Raw genomic sequence first — 23427 nt, forward strand, 5'->3', positions numbered from 1 at the left:
ATATTCTCGCTATACATTCTTTTCTTATCTCACTCTTTCATATATAAATCAAGGTTGCTAATTTTATTAACGTAAAACTAGAACATGTTTTATTTATGTAAAAGATGAAATTTGGAATGTACTTGAAGGCCAAACAAAAGAGAAGTAACATATTTGGAGTCTTGAAGATATCAAGAGCAGAAACCATATTCTTTTCTTATTTCATCCTTTTAGGCTCGAGGAAGTGTACATTAGATAGAATATGTAGAAGCATGATTTAGATTTGTGTTTAGGCTGCATGTTAAGTTTTAATTTTTGAATTAAGCCACTTATATGTAAACCTAGAATTGGTGAGATCGTGATTCAAGAATCTTTCAATTATTATTAAGTAAAAAAATAACTAGAAACCTTTTAACACTACAATTAGATTAAGCCCTTATACGTCAAAATCTTATTTGCCAAAATGAAAAGTACACTTCTACTAAGCAAAAATCAAGTGTTCATTTGCAATGGGTCTAACTTAGTTAACATATGAAACTTGTTTACTAAAGCGAAGGAAAATATGTTCGAGGCTGAGCAAGGACATACAATTATTGATGCATGATAATACGTTGTATCCACCCTACTAAAATTAAGAGTTGCACTATTTTTTCGTAACTAGGGATCCCGTTTATATTTATTGGATAGATAAACCCAAGACACAGTGATTAGACCCAAAACCACTGTACCATGTAAGTCAAGGTTTCATAAGCGCAACAAAGGCTTGAACCTAGGTTTTCACCTTGAAAGTTCTAATACTCCACTAGTTTTGTTAACTATTGAGGTTCTAAGAGTTACACTTGTGGTCATTTGGTTTATCAGCATAACTACTTTAACTTGAGACCATGGACTTATGTGTATGTTTTGTTCACTTACCGAATGTAACACCCATAGGTACGTCTTAAGGGTATAATAGTAATTTTATACATGTACGTGGTTATATGATGAATTAAAAGTTAATTAAATGTTAAAGTATCATTTTAAAGTGACACATAACCATGCATAGAAAAGTCATGCTTGTGTTTTGATTGCTACGTCAACCAGATAAGATGATCACCATATTAAATTTGACTTAAGTGACACACAATCGAGTGTGGTGAAGCACATGCTCGTGTATGATGTTACGCGAATTTAGTTTTATAGAGTATGTTTGCTATGTTTTAAGGTTTGTTTATCCCAATCCAAACATATGAATTAGTTCATAAGAGAGAAAGAAGAGTTTGATCAACTTTTGGCCTTTAATAGCAAAATTCGACTACGACAAGGCTATTTCGGTGAAGAGAAGAATTATAAGGGCATGAAAAAGGCTTACAGGGCAAAGTGAATCATCAAGCAAAAGAAAAAGTAAGTAGGAAGTCTTTCCCTTATCGGTAAAAATGTTTGATTATGGATTGAGGACTTTTTGCCTCCATTGATTTGATTATCAATGTCTACTTATGATTCTTGAGTAACAATTATTCATGATTATATAAGATTTGATGATAAGAGACTAAATTGTGATAAAGAACATGATTTGCTTGTTGTTGAATTTCTTATGTATAGTTGTTTAGTTAATTATTATTTATGGATAATGTACTAGATTATTATAGTACGAGTTCTTGTAGATTGAATTCAAGTTGTTGGGTTTAATAATTAGTATAGTTGGGGAAGAAGTTACTGCTATTTTATGTATAGGAAGTGTTATTGTGTTTTGGTGATGTTGGAATACAATAACTTAATGTGATAATGCTTTCAGGTTGATTAGAATTGCTAGAGATGGTTTGTAAAAAGGAAGAATTGCATAGGAATCAAATTAGTGTTCAATTTTAGGTCTACTTGTAGCTTATGGGTTTTGACACACAGTCGTGTACTATAAGACACATACCCATGTGCACAAAGCCCAAGATTTAGATAAGATTTTTCTAAAAACCATTGAGTGGTTAACCAGGGAATAAAGTTCACTCATGTATGTCATATGCATGACAGTGTGTAAAGTAAAATGACTAAAATACCCTTGAAAAGTATATGATCGAGATAAGTTAAGATGAATAATAAGCCTAAGTATAAAGAAAGGGTACATGCCCATGTTAGGAGACATACGCCCTTATGTATAAAAGAAAATGTTTGCATAAGGAGAGGTCATGATAAGAAAAGATTGTGTACGATTTAAAAAGGTGACATGCTCGTGTTCCAAAAATTACATACCAGTGTATAAAGCACAATAAAGACATGCCTTTGAAAAGATAGTCTTGTTTCATGAAGGGCCAAATAAATAAAGAAATGGAAATAAAGAAAGGTTTAGAGGTATTCCCCAAAGACAATATAGATATCCTAGATACGCAGTAGTACCAAATATGCCCTGGAGATAAGAGTTGATGAGGCACAAGTTAAGTTACAATGAAAGCTATAATGAGCTCGATATGATTTATAGGTTAAGATGCATACATATCAAACAACTTAGGATCATTACAAGGGGGCATTGTAAGTAAAAACTTTTTACATTGCTCACAATAGAGCATGTCTGTAATAAGACACCATACTGACAATAGGGTACTAGCTCACAATAGAGCCTAGTAATGATGATGTTTTACAGTCCAATAGTAGTGTAGGGAAAGAAACTGCAAAACAAGTGTTCGTATAGTTAATGTGTCAAATCCCTGTATTTGATCCAATCTAATCAACCTAGCATACAACTATAGGGCATAACTTTTAGATAATGAAGTTTTCATTGAGAAATATTATGGTCACACTAGTAAAGATTGGAAGAATGGTTCCTAATGATAGAGTGTGACACAGTAAACCCTAGAGATGATATGGTCACACTAGTTAGGAATTCATAGAGTGATTCTTTAAGGACTAAGTGAGTCATAATATGACCTAAGAGTTATAAAATGTAGCCTAGAGGTTCCTGAAAGCAATGTGAGTACAGTAACGAGATATAGGACCTAGTATCATCTTAATAAGAGTTTAGAGATAGAGTTCAGATGACAAAGCTATTATAAGTTGAGCCAAGAGCAATTTAAGGATTATGTATAATTTAATAGTATAGTTTCCTATTTACTAAGTGTTTTATCACTCATTCTCTTACTTTCATATGTGTAGGTACAAGTGATCATGATAGTTATGAGATGAGTAGTATGATGGGTTTTTCAGGGTATCAATAACTTATAACATAGCAAAATCTAAAACTTTAAAACAAAAAATCCTAAAAAATCCAAGCTAGGATAATCATTTCGAACATACATTTCATATGCATGCATTAACAAACATAAGGTGTTAATGACATTATATCTATGTTAGATGACTCATTTATTCTTTAGGTGGCTAGAGATGATACACTATCTAAACCTTGAAAGGCAACTCCTTCATATCTGCATGATGCACTAACTCAGAAAGAGGCTAATTTAATCACAAGAGGTTGGTAGGGCTCTTTGATTGAATATGCATCTGTTTAGGGTGAGAAAGGTAATCAAGGTCTTAAAATGAAAACTCTATACTTTTTTTTTTTTTGCAAACACACTTGTCTATTTATAATAAATAAACACCAAGAATAGTCAACTCTTTAAAAGGGAAACCTCAATTCCTTTGCTCACAGTGGCACACAACAATTAAAAACAATGCATAGGCGTGCATGGTCAAGAAAAAGTCAAACTGGGTTTTCAATCCTAATGGATAAGTTCAGTATATTCATTGTCTCACCTTTACTTATAAACACTAAGATTATCATCGAATAATCTTTGCCTCTGAGTTCGAATCAACTCTTATAAACGTATGACCCATAAGCTCTTTATTGAGCTAGTAGTGTTCAAATTCAAGTCAAATTTGAACATAGACCAAGATTGGCCTCTAGAAGGCATCATGGCCACTTAGTCAACAGGGTGTTAATAAACATCTTTTAAGTCTTTATAACATCACAATAATGTGTAATTCAATCTTTTCGTTAACCAATATCTCTTGAGGTTGAGACATAAAAGTGTGTCTATCTTGGTGCTTTTAGCTATGAACTAATACACATCAATGCCCAACATGGATCAAGTTATGACCTAATCTTACTGTGGCTATGATACAAATGATCATTGATGTTTTGTAGTATTCTCATGTGAGATATCTTCTCCTATATTTGAGAGTAATAAATCCTTTATTGATCAACTATAGTCTCTATGTATCTCATGATATAGTCAATTATTACCTTTATAGTTACCCTAGTTACGACGACACATTAGATAGCGTTAAACCATACTAATTCTTACATAAGACAATTTGGCGACCTTAAGTCAAAAGATCACATGAACCCGTGGTGTTCAGGAGATATATTTTATAAACACTATAGTAAACATTTATATAGATATCTTTTGGTCGGGTTAGTCCAATGAATTGATCTATAACGTGAATTCATGTATTACACTAAGATGTCTACAAACAACTTCAACATATGAGAACTATTGCCACCTTTCATTGAAGTTGCTAAACATTATGATAATCTCATAATCATTACTAGTACCCTTAGTCATAGTAATGTCAAGATTACAGACATTTCTAAAATGGTTACGTAATATGTGTATAAGGTTCTCACGATTAGTTGTGTGATCCCATAATCACAGTTCCACCATTTTAAGAGCATATTATTCATATGATTATATAATCAAAATGCATATGAATTGAATAATAATAAATTTTTTATTAATAATTAATATAAAATTACAATTACAAATATTAAATACGATTGGCTTTAAGGCACCAACATTAACTATCTCTCACTTGCACTATAGTCAAACAGTCACATATTTAATATTGATATAGCTACATACCTATTATGTTTCTACTATAACATCAGTTTTGTCAATAGGTCAACCTAAGTTTTCATTTGTTTCAATGCTCGTTATCTATATATCATAACATTGAATGATTTCTCAAATTAGGTGATATCATCTGAGTATGTGCTTAGACCTCTGATGAGATCGCAATTCTTTTGCTTAAGCAATGGCTCCATCGTTGTCGTAATAGAGCTCAAAGGGTTTGACAATACTTGAAACCACTCCAAGTTATGTCACAAACTTCTTAATCCATATAGCGTCTTTTAACGTTTCTAAGAGCATAATGTACTCAAACTCTGTTGTAAAATCAACTACTACACTTTGCTTAGAGATTTTCCAGCTTACTACACCATCATTCAAACAAAAGACAAATCTTGATTGGAATTTAAATTTATCTCGATAAATTTAGAAATTGGCATAATTATAGCCTATTACAGTGAGTCTGGAATCCCCTCCATAAACCAAGAATACATAATTAGTCTTTCACAAATACTTTAAGGTATTTTTGATAGTTGTCCAGTGTTTTTTGTTTGGATCATATTGATATCTACTATAAATGCTCAAAGCATATGAGACGTTAATCCTAGTACTAACATGACATATATGATTGATCTTATAGTTAAGGCATATAGATCCTACTTATCTCTCTTAGATTGTGTATATGGACACATCTCTTTTAAGAGGTATACACCATAGAACATGGGTAGAAATCCTTTCTTGGATTTTTTTCATACTAAATCTAGTCAATACCTTGTCTATATACGTGTTTTGACTTAGACTAAGCAGCCTGCATGTTTTATTTCAATAGATTTTAATTTCAAGAATGTTGGTTACTTCCCCAAAGTCTTTCATAGAGAAACACTTGGATAACCAAGCATGTACAAATTGCAAGTTTAGTATGTCATTGCCAATAATCAAATGTCATCAACATACAAAATTAGAAATACAATCACGCTCCCACTAATCTTCTTATACATACATGGTTCATCTTTGTTTTTAATGAATTTAAAAACACGAATGGCTTTAATAAAACAAATGTTCTAGCTCTTTGAAGCTTGCTTATGTCCATAAATAGAATTTTACAACTTGCATACCTTGTTTGTCCAACCAAAATGAAACCATCGAGTTGCATCATATAGACATCTTCTACAAGGTTACTATTCAGAAAGCCAATCTTGACATTCATCTAAAAGATTTCATAGTCGTGATATATTGTTATAGCAAGCATAATCCTAATAGAGTTAAGTATAACAATTGGTGAAAAAGTTTCATCATAGTCAATGCCACGCTTTTGAGTAAAATCTTTGGCAATCAATCGTGCTTTATAAGTATGCATGTTGTATTCTATGTCAATTTTCTTTTGAAAACCCACTTGCACCCTATGGGTTTTACCTCTTCAAATGCATCCACCAAAGACCATACTTGGTGTCAGTATATGGATTCTATTTTGGATTTCATGGTTTATAACCATTTTTTGGAATCTGGACTTGAAATAGTGTTATCATAGGTCGTTGGCTTATCATCATGGATGATTAGCACATCACCGTGTTAAGTCAAGTGAAAATCAAATCTCTCTAGCTTATGACATACTCTTGTAGACCTACATAACTCTTATGTGTAATAAGGTTGTTCTACTTGAAGTGGTTAAAGCTCCCCACTATAATCAACCATCTGCGATGACATATTGTCTTATTTAAAATTTATGGTATTAGAACTTTATCAAGTTTCACCCTCGTCCCACTAATCTTCTTAAGAATAAATTTCTTCTTAAGAAATATGTTAGTGCAAGCAACAAAGACCTTCTGCTCCTTTAGGTGATAGAAACAGTATCCTTTAGCGTCATTCGAGTACCCCACAAAGATACACTTTCCAGATTTAACGTCCAACTTGTTTGAAGTCAATTTCTTAATATAAGCTTCACAGCACCAAATCTTCAAGTAATCTAGCTTAGGTTTTCGCCCAATCCACAACTCATATTGAGTTTTATTCACAGATTTAGACCAAACACAATTTAGTATGTAGATAGCAATTTTCAGGGTATGACCCTAGAAAGATAGAGGTAGGTATGTGAAACTAATCATAGACTTGATCATTTCCATCAAGTTCATATTCCTTTATTCAAATACACCATTATTTTATAGTATACTAAGAAGAGTAAGTTAAGACACTATCCCATTTTCTTTTAGGTATCATCTAAATTCAACATTTAAGTATTCATCTTTTTGATCATTTTGGAAGATTTTGATCATTTATTAATTGCACATTCAGAATGTCATTATCAAGTTTTAGAATATATAAACTATTAGATAATTTGGTTGTTTCATAGAGAATATTATTTAAGCTGATGGTTATAGTACTACTAACAACCAAAAATAATAATCTATCTTTGTCTAATATAGACATAGAAACAAGATTTCTAGAAACAAAAGGAATATAATAACAATTCTTTAATTCTAAAATAAGCCCAATGAGTAACCTAAGATAATAAACTATTATAACTAATACAATAGCTCGTGCTACATTTCCAACAAGTAGGTCAACTTTTCCTTTGGCAAACAATTAATTTTGTCACACTCCTTGCATATTAAAATAAATATGATAACTATATCCTATGCTTACAACTTAGGATCAACAAAGAGAACAGTTTATCTCAATGACAAACATACCTAAAGTAAAGGTTTCAACTACCTTCTTCTTCTTGTTCTCTAGAAAAGTCATACAATATCTCATCCAGTAACCAGCTTTGCCATAAAAGAAGTAGACAACCTTCTCTTTGTCTATACCACCAGTGGAATAAGTAGTAGTATCTGGTTGTTTCTTGCCTTTGGACTTAGGCTTGGCTTTAGCCTTGCTCTTACCTTTGAATGTCTTGGCTTCAACTATGAGCATATTATTGGAAGTAACTTTATATACTTCTTGTATAGTTATCTTGAATATATATAATAACTTCTCAAGAGACTTCTCCTTTTCATTCAAGTTAAAATTCATAATGAAATTAGCCCAAGACTCGAGGAGAGATTTTAGCACCAGGCAAATGACAAGTTAATTATCCATGATGAAACCTAAGATTACTAATTACTCAATGTAGCCAATCATCTTGACCACATAAGGGTTAACTGGGCCTTTTTCAAAGAGTTTACAATCAAACAACGCAATTGACACCTCATATTATTTAGCCTTCATACGGGTGTTATATAACTCTTGAAGGTATGTAAGTATAAATGGTGTATCCATTTCTTCATGTTGTTTTTTAAGCTTAGACAACATAGAGGTTAGCATGAGACGCTAAATCTTTGTATAGTCATCCAAATACTTTTTAAAAGTATATGTTTGCTCTTGGGTGGCATCGGGAGTAGGCTCACGAGGTGATGACAGTTTGAGGATATACAACCTTTTCTCCTAACACAATATAATCCAAAGATTTTTGTACTAATCAGTAAAGTTACTTGCATGAGCCTATTTTCTTTTTCAAGAATTGATCCATAAGTCGAGTTTGACATGGTGATTTGTTCTCTACAATTACATATAAAAGGAATCAGTAATTTTATTTTAATTTGTTAGTATTCATTTTAATTACGGATTTAATTAATTAAAATGTTTTCATTATTTTTCTTAAGCCAATAGCCCTCACTATTATATTCGAGAGGTTCTGATGAACTTTCTAATGGACCAAGATCTTATTGCATTAATTTTTCCCTTTATTTTGGTGAACAAGTTCAAATTAATCAAATAAGTAAATTTCAAATTAATCATCAAAAGCCTATGATCTCAATCTAGTGTTACCCCAATAAATCATGCGACATCAATAGGGTGGATACTAAATATCACTTTACATCAATAAATGCATTCTCTACTCATACCTATAATATACTTTACCTTTGTTTTGTCGAACAAACAAAGAACACTAGTTAAGTCAAACCCAATATGATCAACTCCTAATTTTTCACCTTTCACTTTGGCAAACAAGATTCCAATGAATAAGAGCTTAATTAAGGCGTCAGTTTGAAAGACACCAATTTAATATTAATCTTAATATTCAATTTATAGGTTTTAATTAAACAGTCTCATCAATTTTAATCTATATGTTGGGTGATAGTTTGCAAAAATAAAACCTATGCATACATTCTACGATGTAAATTAAACGTGCTAGTACACATTCATTATTAATGTCAAGCCTTTGAGCTAAAAGGGGTTTAACTAGTCAATTTAGGTTAGTCTTCATCTTCGGGTCTTCACACTTATCCTTCGTCTTCAATATTCAATAATTACATAGTTTTGTTTCCAAGTTACAATTTTGTCCGAAACAAAAATAAATCTAATCTAAAAGAAGAGTAAAAGAGAAAGCAGGGCGCCCAAACCCTATTTAATAAAATTACACCTAGAAAATCAATACAATCAAACACATAGGTCCATTGGCCAAGTACTAAGCACCATGCATATATATATCCACACATACACAAATCCAAATTAAAAGTTAAATTTTTAATTTTTATTTTCCAAGTATCAAATTACATTTTGGTCTATAAACTTTGCACAATTCCAGTTCAACCCTAAAGGCTAGAAAATTTGTAATTCAATCCCTGTTCATCAAAACAAGATCCAAATAGAAAATTCTACCTCAATCGGATGTGTAGGTGAAGGTCCCAACCATACATGCCCTAATTTTAAAATTTACCAAAATTCTACAAACATAAATGGCGTGCGAAACCACTTGGTGCTGCCTATGACATCACTAAAATTATCATAAAGCATGATTGCATATGAACAATGTCTAGCTAGCTTTTCCATAGGACTCTCAATGCTAAGGAAGGCAACGCCCATTCTAGCAACCATGCACTCCAAATGTCATCCTGCACAATCATGTGCACAAGAGTTTCGAGCATGTTTTTCCAATGATTGTTATGTGGCAGTTCACTGAAAAATTCCTCAAAATCTAGCAAGCCTTAATACTGGGATGAGGTAACATGGCCCGTAAACCATCCTCACACCAACAACAACTTTTGGAACACACAATAACGCAATTTGAAGGCAATTTCATGCAACCACACCAAATCAACAATTAGTCAACTGAATTAAATAAACCCACAAATTCAACAAAAACAAACAAAAATCCAAATAACCAAAATTCAATAAATTTAACATAATTTATGTTGTATACGAAACTCAACAATCATGCGATAACACAATTGCAAATCGTCATTAACAAATTTTAAACCAGGTTTTAATTAAATCAATTATATGCTATCAATATATAAAATTAATCAAAACAACCTATAAGTATATTTTTTGTGAAAATATGTCAAATGGTGGTTTTGATGCCACTATTGGGTTTTCGGAGTGCTAGTAACTCACTACAACAAATTTCATAAACGTTAATGAAAATCTTCGTCCTAAAAAGTCAAAATTCGTCTTAAAAAATTAATTGTAACAAAAGATCAAATTGTCAAAAAATGTGTGTTACCAAAGAGTAATATCTACAAAGGAAATCATTTTTAACAGCCAATCATAAAGGACAAAATGATGTTTTGTCATAAAAGGATAAATATTTTGGGATGAAATTTTTTATCTATAAATAAATTAAATTTTGTCCCAAATAACTCTAATTCGTCCCATGAGACAAATTTAGAGGCAAAATTTTTTGTCCTTGAATATACAATGAATTGGAGACAATTTCTTTGTCCTTGAATGTGTAATGGATTAGGAAAAAAAAATTTCATCTTTGATTGTATATTGAATTTGGAACAATTTTTTTTCTTCCTTGAATGTGTAATAAATTAAGGATAAAATTTTTTATCCTTGATTATTCCTTGAATTGAGGATAAATTTTTTCGTTATTGAATGTGTAAAGAATTAGGGACAATTTTTTGTCCATAATTGTGTAAGAAATTAAAGACAATTTTTTTATCCTTAATTATATAATGAACTGAAGACAAAAATTTTTACCCTTGATTAAATAGTGGATTAGGGACAAAAAATTTCATCCTTTATTGTATTGTGAATTGAAGACAAAATTTTTTTATCTTATTTATGTGGTAAATTTGATACAAGAATTTCAATTATAAATTAAAATTAATAATTATATTAATTCTCGAAATCCAATAATTCATATAAAACATCTTTCAACTAAATAAAAAATATTACTCATGTCAATTTATTACTTTAACAAAGTAACTAATAATAAATATTAACAAAATAGTCTAAATCTATAAACGTAATAATTAAATTTTTTTCTTTCAGTAATTAAGCATAATATTAACAAAAGGACCTAGCTAGACTGGGGAAACGACTAGAGCTCACCTTGTTGCAAACCAAAAGGACAAGAAACAAGCAGAAATCTATACAAATTACAAACAAGAGAGCAAGGACAAGCCCAACCCTCAACCCGAAGGACACAACCCCAAGCAGAAGAGGAAAAGGATATCACAAGGGGGGAAACAACTCCCCTTGATTAACCATCTAAGGAGATTCGAAGATAGAGTTCAAGAAGAGACAAAACAACCAAACTAAAGAAAAACAAATAAATTAAGTTCATAGATTCCAAACAGCCCTCCAAGAGCAAGCAAGACAACAAAGAGTATAACAAAACAACAAGGGATGCACCAACAGGATTAAAGTTCCAGCAAGAGAAGAAAGTGCAACAAAACCAAACACTCCCAAGCAAAAATTGCAGCAAGCAGCAACCAGAGGAAGCAGCACCAGGATTAGAGTTTCCAAAAAGAACAGAAAAAGAAGACAGACAGAGCAACAAGACCAAAACATTCCCAAGCAGAAAGTGCAGCACAACAGCAACATGGGATGCAACAGCAGGATTTAAAATTCCAACAAAAGCAAAAAGTGCAGCAAAACCAAAATACACCCAAGCAGAAAGTGCAACAAGAAAAGTAGTCGGATCAGGGTTCACAGCAGGGGGCCACACTGACTATCTCCAAGACTCCATAGGCAGAATCCCATCAGCCAGCAAACAAAGGGCATCAGCCAACACCCAAGCTCAAATTCCAACTGGGCAAAAAGCTAAGTTGAGTTTGCAATCTAAGCAGAAAAGAAAAAATCTAAACATATTGCTCTGAACTTCCTGGCTCCATCTGACAATAATGAAGGCACCAGCAAGAACATTCCAATAAAATATCTAATCATAACTAACTCATAAACGAGAAAAAACATAGAAAGTGTCACCCATTAGTGATAAAAAATTATGCTTTCTTTGTTAATTGGATGTTAAAATTTGTCACTTTCATCACTATTTGAATATGAAAATAGGTACGACTACCAATCTACATTAATACTGATCTACAAATACCAATATATAAATGTTATGCAAAAGCTAAAATATTGTTTTTCTTCTCTTCTACATCAATACCAATCTACAATCAAAAGCATAAATGGAAAGGTGTGTTTCCATTACATTATTTACTTATTTAGTAAGCCTCACATTTCTAATCTCCATGACTCCTCTTGCGAGTACCAAAACCCTTACAATTCTCTGCAACACTCAATCAAAGAAGAGATTTTTAACTCTTCTTGAGTTAGAATTTTCATTAAAATTTGGGATTCTGTCAATAGAGATCAAATTTTTTTTTTTGGGTAAATAATAAAAATTACCTTTTCCACATTTTGAAGTCGTTGAATCGATGTGGTTTGACCATACAAACTGGAACTGAACTGGAGAGCAGAGCGTGTTTCAAAGACGTTGAGTTGGATTTTAGGTCTAATGCAACTCTAATCTCCAAATTCCAGAATTTGCACATAAATTGCTCGTTAAGCCAACAGTCAGATCCTACAGAAAATATTTTCACATACTGGCCAAGTGTCACCAAAAATCCAATTTCAGTCTCCAAATTCCAGAATTTGCATAACCAATCTGCATAAGGGTTAATGTTATACCAGGCAGAACTGGCAAAATTTCAGAGCAATCAATCCTGTTCAAGGCACTGACCAGCAGGGAAAAAAACAGAGAAAAAGATAACAGGGAAAACTAGCTTGGAATACATGTGGAAATTCACATTTTAATCTCATTAATGCCTTAAACCAAAACTGCAACATTTCTCTTTCACGTATGATATATAGACAAAGCAACAAGCAGCACGTTAATTCAAACAAGGTAAAAGAAACAATTCAATTTAGATTAACTTAGCCTACAGCAATCCTGTATTATGAAGCTTCCTGAATTGGTGTACAAATAATACAATTCTATTTGGTACAATCATAACTAGCAAACAAATTGTTTCTTGACTTGATTCATAATTATGTTTCTCATGTGTCTTGTGGACTAACTATTGCTATGATATAACTTATACCACTTAATTGATTTCCATTGTTCTGAAAAACTTAAACATCACAATCAATGACCATCAGCACTAACAAAAGAAACTAGAAAGGTAGTGGATCTAGATTCCACAATTCTTCACTACCAACAGTGGAAACCATCTAAACTCTCATTCAATTAACTATAATTCACTCTATATGATATCAATTGGAACAAAATATTTTTCACCTGTCAATAAGTGATGATGGTCCCATTTATTGCATTAACAGCATCTGTATCATCAAGATGAACAGATTATATAGTTAAAAGCCTGACATGAGAACAACAGTTATGAAAGCTTCAATTAATTCTTGAGGAAGACGCTGCAAACAATTTTTCTTTTCACCTTGAAGATGAAACAGAAATTTATGTGTACAATCAGTTAACAAGAACTTCTAACATTCAAGTTAACACACACACACACATACACAAAAGCTTACAAGTTTGTACCTCGAATAATATGCAGAGCTAGAAATTCGTAAACATCAGCCTGCTCAGAATTCTCATAGAGCACTCTGTCAAAGCTGAACTTAAAATCTTCATCCTTCTCATCTTGCCATATTTCATGAAAAAAATCACTAGATTTACCCACAGTTAACATGTACAGTCAAATACACTGCGTGAGACATATGCGCATACATGTAAGAAGATATTGTGATGAAATAAGACCTCGAAAATGAAAGTTTCAGAGTCGACGCCACGAATGCACACACTATTGCCGTGATTAGTTTTCTCCTTCGAACTTAAAGGACTGAACCGAGCACAGACTGTTACGTTCGATTAGGTTCTGTTCGCACGTTTGGTTACCAAGAAAAACAGAGGAAAAGAAAATTACCTTAAACTCACGTCCAACTAAATCTAAATTTCGGCGAATGACCGAAGATTATTTAGAAATAAAAACGATTCAAAATTTTCACATGTAAGTGGAAAAACAGGAAGTTCATACAAGTAAAGAGAAATTATTTGAAAGAAATTAAACAAAAAACAAAATAGAATTTGGAAGCAAATTTTTTAATATTCATTACTTCTCCTAAAATACCCAATCTAGGGCAAAATTTTAATTGTCCTTAAAAATAATATTTTAGAATAAAATTAAAATATTGTCCCTGAAAATGATATTATGGGATAAAAGTTAAATTTTGTCACTAAAAATAAATCATAAGTTTTAAAAACAAAATTAATATTTTACCTTTTAAAATAATAATTTCAAAACGAAATCAAAATTTCATATCTAAAATTATCATTTTGGAACTTATTAGTAATATTTTAGGATGAAAGACAAATCTTGTCTCCAAAAGTTAATTTTCAGTTTTAAAAGACAAAATTAAAATTTTATCACTTAAAATAATCATTCTAAGATGAAATTAAAATTTTATTCTTAAAAATAACATTTTAGAACGAAATTAAAATATAGTCTCTAAATTTATTATTTAAGGACGAAATTAAAATTGTCTTATTAATTTCATCCCTAAAAGTAATATTATGAGACAAAAGTCAAATTCCATCCCCAAAATTAATATTTTAGGACAAAAGTCAAATTTCATCCCCAAAAATTAATCTTTAAGTTTTAAGGAATAAAATTAAAATTTTGTCTCTTTAAATAATCATTTTAAGACAAAATTAAAATTTTGTCCCTAAAATTAAAATTGTGTATTTCTCCTAGTGATTGGCAATGCAGCAAAATTTAAAAATTTAAAACAAACAATTCTAAAAAACTTAGGTTAGGATACCGTTTTGAACATATATTTCACGAGCAAACATTAACAAACATAGGGTGTTAATGAGATTATGCCTACGTTAAACGACTCATTCGTTCTTTTCATGCCTAGATACAATATACTATCTAACCCTCGAGAGACGATGTCTTGGTCTCCATGCGAAACACAAACTCGAAAGGAGGCTAATTCAATCACAAGGGGTTGCTAGGACTCTGTGATTGAAGAATGTATATGTGTTTATGGTGAGAAGGGTGGGTAGTTTTTTTTTTTTTTTTCCCCATAAATGCACACATTTATTTATAATAAATAAACACTTGGAACGATCAGCTCCTTAATAGGGAATAGTCATTTCTTTCCTCACAGTGGCACATAACTGACAAGAATGGTTAAAGAAAGGCCAAACTAGGTTTTTCCATTCTCATGACTTGCGAGATCTATCACTATTTTTCAATGTGGTCATTCAAAACTATGATAATTTTGTCATTATTACTCATATCCTTAGTCATGATAACATCATAACTATAGACATTTTAAGAATGACTACTTAATATGCATATATGGTTCTTACAATCAGTTGTGATGCACTAAGCCTCTTCTCAGGTTCAACCACTCTCAGGAAAATTATCTTAATTGCATACACAATATTGGATAATGAAATATCATATTTTATTAATTAAAATGATAATGATTACAAAATTACATCAGTGATGATTGACTCTAGGATACTACCCTAACATACACCACCTTGCAATTCTTAGGGCCAAGCCTCGAGAAGGAAATTATCCTTTCGAGAAGTATCGAAACAATAATCAATGACCACTCTTTGCCATAATCAAAACAATCACCTAGCATCAACTAATTTTTTGATTATTAAGGAGTCATTCTCCTAAAAATCAACAATCACTACTAAAATACATTTACGCTTCTACCATATTGAAACTACCACGACACCCATTACACTATTAATGAATGTATTATTGTAAAAGTTATGTAGCCCTACCACTATATACACAAGTTATACACAAGTGGTGAGTGGGAAGAGGGATCATCAAAGATTAGCTACAAGTACTCAATAACTAATAACTTAATAATGCATACATTGTAATACCCTCTTATCAATATCAATAGCAACCCCACAAGGATGTAGGCTGTTTATCTTTTCAACTGAACCACATAAAACTATTATTGTAGTCTCCCAAATTTGATGTACCTCTCCTTGATACTTATTACAACAATATAAATACATAGGGATCAGGTTTATTGACACATTTTAAGCTTTTGCTTTCTTCTTTACATTCCAGATTAATTGACAAAACCATAAATTATTCTCTTTGTACAGTTTTTTTCTTTTCAAAAGGAAAAAATATTCATCCAGCAACTGAGTTAACAGAACATCATATGAAATATCCATGAATCAAGAGATGCCTTCACCCTTCTCGTGTATTACAAAAACCTTCATGTGATTGCTCTTGTCATCTTCAGTACTTGCTAGAGGAGCTAATACATACATACATACATACATACATACATATATTTATATATGTATGTATGCATTTATGTATGTATAATATACAGTATTTACATCCAAAATTAATTTTAAAAACACATCTCTTCCCTGTTCTTGTATAACGACAATAGTTTATCACTTAAAACTTCAGAATCCAACTTATAGCTTCTTTCCACCTATATAATCCAAAATATATAATTAAAAAAAATTAAGTAAATATATAAAATAAGAATGAAAAACAAGCATATAAATGGACATATGACACAGTTTTATATGAATATATTTTATTTTCTCCCACTTAAATTATTAAACTGTTAAGAATTAACTTTATTCATTTTGTTCAGAAAGTATTAGGGGAAACTATGGAATTATATAATAATTCTTTTAAAGATATTTAATGGATTCTTAACAAAGTGATGAGATTCATATTAAATGATATCGGGGGAAGAAAATGAAAAAAACCCAATACTTTATATAGTAGTTATGCCTATAATGAATAATTAAAAAACAGACCTGAAGATGTAAATTGTAAAAGACTCTTCCTCCAAAGGATTCAAACGAAGAAGCATTGATAGGACGAAGGCCATCCTCCTCTAAACTAAACAAGATTCGAGATAAATGGCATTTATGTAGCGCATATGTAGAAATATGGATGACAACTTCATTATCATTTAGGCGAGTTGCCGATATGGAAGATAAAGAGTTGGCAGCAGAGTTTTTCATTTGGTCTTCTTGATGAATAAGAGCCCCTTGTTTGGATATCCTTGACAAGAGCTCTTCCTTCTTTTGAATAAGTCTTTCCACTTGCTGTTGGAGGTCTGGTATGTAATTTAGTACTCGTGAAACTGTGGTGGGAATGCTTAATTTCTTCTGTAACGACGTTAATAACAAATTTTGTTTTTTGAATAAGTGGAATATAGGGTAGGATCGAGGATCACGGATCTTCTTCTCTCTACAAATTAATTAAATCTAATCTAAAAACAAAAGGAAGATGGACTTACTGCTTGATCCGAAGGAGGAAGTAATGAACGGAGCGAGGAATACAAAGTGTTGATCCTTTTTCGACGATCACGCTCGCTGGCATTGTGATAGAGCTTCTTAGCCATAGAATTAGATGGGTCTCCCCACGCAGACCCATAAGGGATTGAATCAGTAGTGTCAGTGTCTCCACACATGTACTTGTGCTGCTGCTGCTGCTGCTGCCTTGTTACTTCTTCTAAGGGCCACCCCAAACTTTGTAAAACTGGATACACTGCAGACATTTTTTTTTTTTATATGCTATTGCTAGCTTCGGATTCAATATTTGAAACCAAGTTTGTTTATAGGCTGATGATCATGACTAGTATATATATATATATATATATATATATACACAAATCAAACGTCTATGGTTTTTTTTTTTTTTTTAAATTATGATAATGACATTCTATCTACCTCAAAATAAATACTTGATGCATCTGCTTCTATAACAATAAAAACAGCAATGCATGATACATCCGCTACCGTAAGGTAATCTCATGAGAGGTTTTCTTTTTTTCTTTTTTCTTTTTTTTAATTAAATAAATAACATAACAATTATTATAACAATCAATAAATAAAATTTTAATTCAATATCAATAATATTTTTTTTTTTACTCGAAATTCTAAGACAAATATGTTTTTCACACCTGATCTCAAATTAAAATGACATTTGATTTTTTAAAACAAATTTCACTAATATGTTATATATATTATTTCACTTAAAACTTTTATACGTAAATTTGTGACTCAAATTTTCAATTATTGACCTAGTTAAATTCTAATGTTTTTATACATAGGTTAGAATTTGATTTTTCACTTTCAAGTCTATGGATTACAGGGAAATGAAAAAGAAAAAACCTTAAAACAACAAATATTATTAAATTAGTCATACTACAAAAAAAAATAATAAAAAAATAAATCTCTAATGTAAAGTATAAGTTTTTCTTTCTTTCTCACCTATAGTGATTGCTATTATTAAGGTTATTATATACAAGGTAAAACATTAACTTTTATTACTGCAATTGAAACACTACTGTAGTATCATATTTACTTCATTCCCCAAACAGATATATCTTTTATGCCATGTATCAGATTTTCTCTCTCATCTATTGTGGCTAGGGGTGAGCAAATTATACATTAGCCGAAAATTTAAAAAAAAACAAAAACCAAAATCACTAGGACCACAATAAACTGAAAAAAGAAAGTTAGAAAAAAAAAAAAAAAGCAAGACCTAAAACACTAGTTGTAACTGCCTACCAGTTCATTTGTGTAAACTAAATATAGATGCTGGTGAAGATCAATAGGAAGACTATAAAAATTAGCAAAATTAGTAGATTATTAGAATTTTTAGCAAAAAGACTTAGATTCAAGTTTTTGTTATGTTTGTAAAACTTTGACTTACCGTAATTATAGATCCAATTACTATACCTCAAGTTTATCCATCCAACCAATATAGGCGAGGTCTTTGATTACCAAAAAAAATCACTAGGAACTTGTTAGTTTCAGTAGCCTAGTTTCTTTGTTGCAATTACAACCCTTGGTCCGAGGTTGCGCCCTTAGTAGTTATGTCAACTTGCATAATCTATAAGAGGTTAAAGATCTTAATGTGGAAAAAGATTTTTGAAATCCTTTAGGTCCTCTTTGCACTTCAAAACAAGGGGGCAATTGTTGTGCAACAGTCCGTAGCTTGTAAAAATCCTATTTAAGTTATAAAGGTCTCAAGCAGCGACAAATGACTAGACAACTCTTATTGAATATTTTATGAGGAGAAAAAAGTTTCTCAAAATCGAGGCAAGAACAACACCCTTTGCATAGAAGGAATCAATCCAAAATAGTAGGAAAAACATGGTCATAATACTTATTCAACAAGGAGATAATAACAACCTTCCTAACCAAGGTATTGTTGATGATTGCAATATTCCTTCCCATTTAACTTTGAATTACAAATATATGTACTATAATCCTAATATAATCAAATTCAAATGTACCTTTTCCCTCCAATGACGTCTCATATATCCAAGTAAAGATAAATGACACAAAAGAAAAATAAAAAGAAGCCCAAACACTAGACAATCAAAAATATTGTTAAATTATCATTATCTTGTAATACACACATATCAACAACACTATCATGGTCATAGACTTTCCGATCATTGAGCATAACCACATAAAAAATCATTTGTTTCCTTTTTAATTTCTTCCTTCTATTTATATTTTGGCCAAAGGACTTATTCCCACCCAAAGTATCTTGTTTTCTTAACTTCCAACTTTTTAATTTTGGAAATCTCATTAACTAACCGATAAGAGGTTAAAGTTAACAAAACCTTAATTCCTTAAAATTTTATCTCATTCCCCTCCTAAAGCCTAAAAATAAACCATTTCACCCCTTGGCCAAGTTTTAAAAAATAACATGCCCCCCCCCCCCCCCAAGGTTTAGTTTTCAAACTCCAACGCCATTGCCTATGACTTCTCCCTCCCAACTTTTCCTCTCTTTTCTCACCCAGACATCTGATCGAATCAATTGAATCCAGGAAGACAAAAATGAGCATCTTCCTCATCTTCATTTAAGAAGACGATCGTCTTCCTAGACAAAGTTGAAATCTTCATCTTCTCGACTTTAATCGACACTGACCAAACGTCCATATAAGAGGAGAGAGATCGTCAAAAGGAGAGGAAGTGTCAGAAGGGAGGGGCCACTAGCGATGACATCAAAATTTGAAAACTAAACTTTAAAGGGGGTGTTGGACCCCTAGGTGTTTTAATTATATCAAAACTAAGTTTAAAATTGTTAATTTATATTTGTTAAGCTAATTAAGTCTATGACATAAAATTCTTATGACAAAAAGATGGGCAAAATATATGTTTTTCATCTTTTCAGACATAAGACTCTTATCCCCAAATGTGGGATGCCCGTCCCCTATGAGATGATGGTTCCTTTGCTCGTCCTATGATCATCCTTACAAGTCTAGAATTCTTGGGAATTTTTATCAAATGAACAGGGACGTTCATCCCCAAAATAGGAACGCCCGTTCCCAAATCAAGGACATCCATTCCCATGACAAGGATATCCATTCTCATACCTGGGACACCCATTCCTTTGGCGGTCCTCTACTAGTCCCTTCTTATCTAAAGCTTTTAAAATTGAATTTTGAAGGTGCAAAAAAGGATGCCCATCCCTAAAGTGGCACATTTCAAGAATTCAATTGTTGGATGATTATTTCAAAAAACTCTAAGCATTTCTATTTCTTTCTCTTTATCTTAATTTCTATATATATGTGTAGTGATAGTTTGTTGAATATTGGTTTTGTTTAATTACCCTTGTTAATATTGCTTAAGTGATTGATTTGGATTAAATATTTGTTTGAAAAATTTTACATTTATATGTTTGATTGAACTTGTTTATAAATTTGTTCAAAAGTCTTGATTTGATTAAAGTTTTTTCACTGTGTAACACTTGGAGTCTTATTAATCCTAAAGAGGTTTGTGGTTATAACAGAAAATAACTAACAATATTTTCACAGTTCAAAGAGTCCATAATTAATAACTTAACTAATTGATAGGAAAAGGTAATCTCATACGTAGTCACTCTAAACAATTTTAATTCTTAAAATGTTAAGTTTCGGTTTAAAAACAAATTTATTCATTAAATCACAAAGTTTGACCTAATTATTGTTAATGAAAAATATTTAGAATTGCTATATAAGCAGGATCTAGTATGATTTGACATGTTTTAATTAATCCGTCAAATGAGATTTCATACTAGATTATGGAGTCTTTGTATACTCGTAACATTATGCATTAGGAATAGGAATAGGAATAGGAATAGGAATAGATCATAATATAACTAATCCCCTGGTTATGAAATTTGAAGTTGCACACTTTACTGAATAAAAATAAAGATTAAAATGATAAAAATATGGAACTTGAGACTGAGACTGAGACCTCGTAAAGCCTATGACCCAATTGAATTAAAAATGGTGATGAGATCATGAATGATGTAGATTCGAAGGCCATTGCTGTCTTTATATTTAAGAATTAGGCCAAATGACTATTTCCCACCCATGTTTTAGCTAGTCTCAAAATTATACCAGTAGTAGTTTAAAAACTCAAACACTCATTCATAGACTAACTTTTGTTCAAATTTTCAATTATAAATAAGGGTAAATCCGTTATTTTATCTTTTTTATTTAAAAATGTATAATTTACATCATTTTTCCCCTAGATTTTACAAAGTGGCATTTCAATTTAGTCTCTCAATTTGAAAAAGTGACATTTTACCCCCACAAACCCTTAGGTTTTCTCTCTGACGACAATGATTGCAATAGCGACGATGACGACCACCATTCTCCTCTCTTCTCTTTTTGCCACCGCCAATGATGTCTCACGACAATGGAAGAGGCATCGACACAATCAATTGAAGAGAAAGAATTCAACTTCTCTAGCACCAAGGCAATAAAGCCTCAACTTCTCTATCAATGACTTCGTTTTTTGTTGATTCAGCTTCAGACAAAGATGAATCACACGATGAAAGCTTCGTCTGAAGCTGATTTGATAGAAATTGTGACGGATTTAAAGGAGAAGGGAAGAAAATGCGACGACAACTTCTTCGACTTTAGTTCATCACGTGGATATTTTTTCGTCCATTATAGGACATTGTTAGTAGTGGTAGAGAGAGAAGGGAGGAGAATGGAGATGGTCATTATTATTGTCGCCAGAGAAAAGAAAACCTAAGGGGAGGGAATCTAAGTTTTCAAAGTTAGAAAATTTTAAGTAAAAGTGAAGTTGTTAATTTTTAAAACTTAGAGAGAAAATATAATGAATTTTATTATTATTTGTAAAATAATAATTTTACCTTATCTTTAATAAAAAATTTAAACTACAGCTGAATTATGGGTGAGATTATAAATTTTTGGTATTTTATGAGTATAACTTTGTGAATACATCAAAACTTGGGTGGAAAATAGTCCTTTGGCCTTAATTAATTTTATAAACGAGCATCAAAGGGAGCGGGGAGAATTTGGTTTCGAGGAGGTGGACGTTCAAGTGCGTGTGTTTGGCATTGCCATGCAGAAGTCTTTGCTCAGTTTGCTCGTGCTTCAGCCGCCACGCCTCGTGGGAACCACAATGCTTCTCGTTCCGAGCGTCACCACCCACCCCCTATACCGCGCTAAATAATTCTTTTTTTACGTGTAGACTTTAACCACTTTTATAATAATTAAGATAGAATTTTTCCAGGGACAACAGTTATTTACCAATAAGGTTTAATTTGTTGAGGCGATTTCTCATCAGCGTCATACTCAATTCAAAGACTTAAAGGATTAAAATCTGGAAAAACTTAAATTAGTTTATTACAGTAGTTTAGAAAATAATTAAAGATAAAAAAATAAATAAGACAGATAATCAGAGACATCAATGGGTTGGGCCAGTCCCAGCTCAGTCCATCGGGCTAATATATCAGGCTGATTTATTAGCTTGATGCTAAAGCTGTCAGCTCGGCCCAACAACACCATAGGTCTAGCCAGCATGCTGCAATGTCGGACCTTCGTTTAGCCTGATCCAATCGACATATCTACATATGCTTTTTAACATGCTTCAATCTAATAATTAAAATGTCTACTTCTACGTTATTATTATTATTACTAGAATGAGTGTTGTACAAGAATTACTATGAAATTTGTGTTCTTGTTGGGTATACTGTTTTTGTTCATTTCATATTTCCTCCTTTCATTTTCTTTTTTTTATCAGTTATGTGTATCATTATGTGATTAAATAATTTTGAATTAAGGATAAGTTAACACATAATCGTATAATAACACATATCAATATACTCATTTATATATTTAAAGTAAATATATATAGCATTGCTAACCTTACAATAAAAGCACATGAGATATGTACACTTATTTATATTAAAATATAAAAAGGTAAAATTCTGTTAATATAAAATCAATTCCAGATTTTATGTAAATCGTGTAACGTCAAATGGTAAATTAGGTAACCTCCCTCATAGCATACTTACTCTCTTAATTTACCCCTTTTGGTATGAAATGTTCACTTATGTTTACATAC

General features: G+C 31.6%; 2 protein-coding genes across 13 annotated transcripts; both read right to left on the reverse strand.

Annotated features, from left to right (window-relative positions):
* Positions 1-10964: 10964 nt before the first annotated feature.
* LOC123197644 lies at positions 10965-14113 on the reverse strand. Of its 12 annotated transcripts, none has more exons than XR_006497890.1 (5): positions 13783-14113; positions 13564-13691; positions 13303-13346; positions 12411-12669; positions 11992-12291 (listed from the first exon to the last, which is right to left on the reverse strand). XR_006497890.1 is itself a non-coding variant. In XM_044611982.1 (4 exons), exons 1-4 carry the CDS (start codon positions 13712-13714, stop codon positions 11783-11785), a joined length of 300 nt encoding a protein of 99 aa, XP_044467917.1. In that variant the 5' UTR covers positions 13715-14113; the 3' UTR covers positions 10965-11782. The 12 variants fall into 12 exon arrangements, 5 of the variants coding, with proteins under 5 accessions (XP_044467917.1, XP_044467916.1, XP_044467914.1 ...); XR_006497894.1 differs by having other exon boundaries at positions 12411-12470; positions 12609-12669; positions 13564-14113; XM_044611982.1 differs by lacking the exons at positions 11992-12291; positions 13303-13346 and adding an exon at positions 10965-11810 and having other exon boundaries at positions 12411-12470; positions 12609-12669; positions 13564-14113.
* Positions 14114-16068: 1955 nt separating this feature from the next.
* LOC123198387 (transcription factor ORG2-like) lies at positions 16069-17658 on the reverse strand. The gene is made up of 3 exons (XM_044613088.1): positions 17340-17658; positions 16852-17208; positions 16069-16514 (listed from the first exon to the last, which is right to left on the reverse strand). Exons 1-3 carry the CDS (start codon positions 17598-17600, stop codon positions 16428-16430), a joined length of 705 nt encoding a protein of 234 aa, XP_044469023.1. The 5' UTR covers positions 17601-17658; the 3' UTR covers positions 16069-16427.
* Positions 17659-23427: the final 5769 nt, after the last annotated feature.

The sequence above is a fragment of the Mangifera indica genome, chromosome 15, assembly GCF_011075055.1.
Source record: "Mangifera indica cultivar Alphonso chromosome 15, CATAS_Mindica_2.1, whole genome shotgun sequence".
Taxonomy (NCBI): Eukaryota; Viridiplantae; Streptophyta; class Magnoliopsida; order Sapindales; family Anacardiaceae; genus Mangifera; species Mangifera indica.